The sequence below is a fragment of the Stegastes partitus genome, unplaced genomic scaffold (assembly GCF_000690725.1).
Source record: "Stegastes partitus isolate 25-593 unplaced genomic scaffold, Stegastes_partitus-1.0.2 Scaffold414, whole genome shotgun sequence".
Classification (NCBI taxonomy): domain Eukaryota; kingdom Metazoa; phylum Chordata; class Actinopteri; family Pomacentridae; genus Stegastes; species Stegastes partitus.
This window is the reverse complement of record NW_007578145.1, coordinates 147,056-150,472: the sequence shown is the minus strand read 5'-3', so window position 1 is coordinate 150,472 and position 3,417 is coordinate 147,056. Positions and strand designations below refer to the sequence as shown.

The 3,417-nt window shown below is 38.9% G+C and overlaps 1 protein-coding gene across 1 annotated transcript in view; it reads left to right on the top strand.

Annotated features, from left to right (window-relative positions):
* The first annotated feature begins 643 nt into the window (after positions 1 to 643).
* LOC103360089 (protein NLRC3-like) overlaps positions 644 to 3,417 on the top strand; it is an 11,007-nt gene continuing 8,233 nt past the window's right edge. The window contains exons 1-5 of the mRNA XM_008285744.1: positions 644 to 699; positions 2,680 to 2,807; positions 2,889 to 3,002; positions 3,091 to 3,204; positions 3,305 to 3,318. Of these exons, the coding sequence (XP_008283966.1) occupies positions 2,692 to 2,807; positions 2,889 to 3,002; positions 3,091 to 3,204; positions 3,305 to 3,318 (358 nt within the window). The 5' untranslated portion in view covers positions 644 to 699; positions 2,680 to 2,691. The remainder of the gene's footprint in view (positions 700 to 2,679; positions 2,808 to 2,888; positions 3,003 to 3,090; positions 3,205 to 3,304; positions 3,319 to 3,417) is intronic.

Sequence of the window (3,417 nt, the reverse complement as noted above, 5' to 3'; positions counted from 1 at the left end):
TAAGCAGCTCTCTGCCTCCCTTTCTGTGTTCAACCTTGACATTTTTATCATATTTAAACCACAATAACATGTTATTATCATATGCGTCAGTCAAAACAAAAGGCAGAACTTAAAGTAGTCACGTCATACTGACTGTAGATTCCTCTAAGTTTCAGTTTTGATGCCAGTTCCTTGTTGGCAGCCCCTGACCACATCTTCCTCCTCTGGGACGTCACTTATGATATAGTGATGAAGAACTTGTATGACCTCAAGGATGCAGAGATTAGTCAGACCTTCCCGACGTGTAGACAAGGATTTGAAATGCTGGAGGACCAAACACCTCACACTGCATGAATAAGTCCAAGTCCTCATAAATGAAAAATACACAGCACGGCTTTGTAATTTATCATAACAGACCAAAACATGACAAAGCACTGAATAATACTTGTTTCCCCTTCTCTACTGAGTAGATTTTTATTGTAATACTGTCGTTTCACTTTAATTTTGAATTCAAGACTTTGGCGTTGGAGTATATTTTATCATGATGTAACGTTGGAAGATTTGTTTTGTCAGTTTCTGTCTTTGCAGCCTATTTTGCTGACAGTCAGGAAATCAAAGTGTCACTTCTCTCTGCAAGTCTCTTCCTGCAAGCTCAGGAAGTTCTACGGTTGGTTGGTGGTGAAGAAACGCAGAGAAACAGAAGAAACTGCGGCCGACAAAGTAAGTCTTATAAAAACACATCTCCCTTAACTTTTTGTGTTGCGACGTTGAACATATGCATATTTTTTTTTCTATCCCACCTTTTATACTGATTCTATCTCTTCTTTCTTTTTCTTTTATTTACTATTTGGAGTTTTTTTAATTGTATTTTTTTCTGTGTTGCTTTTGTTGTACTGCAGATGTTAATGAATCTCCATGACGCATTATTTTAAAAGAGCTTTGTTTGATGAACTTAAAGCTGAGTGTCTAATTAGGTTGAAATCATGTATATTCTAACACATTAGTTGGTGTTAATGAGCTCAGGTGCTCTTAAAGTGATGCTTCAGTTCTCAATTTGTATCTGAATGTTAGAGGAATTTCTCCACCAAAACGTTTTTCCACTAAGCTAAGAGCAAATGTGCTCCAGTCCTGTATTTAAATACATTTCTTGGTTATTTGTGTGTCTCTCTAGAACAACTCCACCGTGTTATAAAAGAAAATATATTACTTTTGACTCCTGTGCAGCTGTACTTACTAGATATGTTACAGCACATTAGGACTATAAAAAGCAGCATCATCAGGATAGAATGAAAGATTTTTTTTTTTAAATACCAAGTTAAGCCACCTGACACTATATAAAGTGAACAAAATCAGTTCATCAGTCATGTGCAAATTTTAAATACTGTTAACATGTGATCATAATCCAATTGTACAAAATCTAAAACCAAACCACCGACACAGAGCCAATGTTGATGAATGTCTTCACTTTTATATCTTCAGTATATTTTATTGACAATGCGTCATACTAGGGCTTTAACTCTTTCAATTGTGGTATCTTTGCTTTTTCTCATCCAAAACATCTGCTTTCACTTCTGTCCAAACGCTACACATCTGTCAGGGTTAACGTGCACCACCTAGTGGACGCTTGGAGCCCACAGACAGACAGACGTCGCCCAGGTTTGACTGTCACTTTGACAGTGAAATTGACAAAGACTGTTCCCTCAAACATGCTGCCTGTCAACTGAAGGTTTTATCAGTGACGAAAACGGGAAGCGTACCGAACTATCACTGGCACCGACTATAGCTTGAACTGAAACAAAGAAAGTTCCTCTTATTGACATTCTATGCATCGTGGTATTTCATTGATGGAAAAAAACACAACGAAAGCAACAGTAAAAGCAATGCTGCAGCTTAATAACCTGCCTGTAGGCCTTGTTTTGTACCCTACTGAATTAAACCAGCAACTTATAACATGAGAATGTGGTTCTTGTCAAAGACAGATTCTCATATTTGCAAACTGTAGCATCCGATTCTAGAATGTCTTGTTAAGAAACGAAAAAGCTTCAAACTTGCTGAAATGACACTTGACGCTTGAGTGTATTTAAATATTGTCAAACACGGGTCCTACAGGTACAACAATTTGTCTTGTTGCTTAGCCAGACTCACTGGGAAGAAAACAGAACACAGTAAAACAGATTTCTTAATGCACTCGCCAAACATCATTACATGAGTGTATTCATCCAGTCTGTCTGTGAAGATTCTCAGCCATCCAGGTCATGGTTATTCTGGTAGGTTAATCGTAACAACTGGACTTACTTGAGTTCCTTGAAGACGTTTCCTCTCTCATCCAAGACTCTTCATCAGTTCTGACTGACTAGTTGGGAATTCCAGATACTGATATCCTTAATGAGCCATTAACACCTGAGTTTCAGTTTCAATTGGGGGTTTGTTGCTCCTCCCCCTTGAAGCCACAAAAGACCCTAATGAACCCCATTGAAGCAGGGGGAGCACTAACGACCCACATAACGAGGGGGAGGAGCAACAAAACCCCCCAATGTTTTTTTTTTTTAGAAGCAAATGGTTCTGGGTAGATCCTCAGGTCTTTCATTACCCCTTTGTGTGTGAGAAAGAGTATTTTGTGAAATGTCATGCAAAATACAATGTGTACAGTATTCTGGATTTAATTTACAGGACTGATAAGAACATCCCTGTTTTCTTTAGTGTTCGCTCAGTATGGATCTGGATCTGGAAACAGCCTCCCCAGCATCCAGCTGTGTGTCTATGAAGAGCAGCCACTCCATGGGTGAACCCTTAACGTTTAAAGATGGAGCTGTTTCCACAGAGCAGAGGTGAGGATGCATTAAATCACGACTGAGAAGAAACAAAATGAAAAACAAGCAGGTTTAAATTAAAAATCTTCTCTGTATCAGAGTCCAGCCAAAGAGACCAGACTCTCCGGTATCCAGCTGTGTGTCTATGAAGAGCGACCAATCCATGGGTGAACCCTTAACGTTTAAAGATGGAACTGTTTCCACAGAGCAGAGGTGAGGATGCATTAAATACAGGATTGAGAAACACTAAGAAATCAATCAAAACAAGCTGGTTTGAACTAAAAAATCTTCTCTGTATCAGAGTCAAGCAGAAGAGACCAGACTCTCCGGTATCCAGCTGTGTGTCTATGAAGACCGACCACTCCATGGGTGAACCGTTGACGTTTAATGATGGAACTTTTTCCACAGAGCAGAGGTGAGGATGCATTAAATACAGGATTAAGAGATCCTAATCAATCAAAACAAGCAGGTTTGAATCAGACTAGACCCTCTAGTATCCGACTGTGTCTATGCAGAGCAACCGGTCCATGTATCAAGATGTAAAGTTTAAAGATGGAGCTCACTTTACAGAAAAGAAGTGTAAAAACATAAAAAAATCACAAAATAAACAGTCTAAACAAGAGAATTT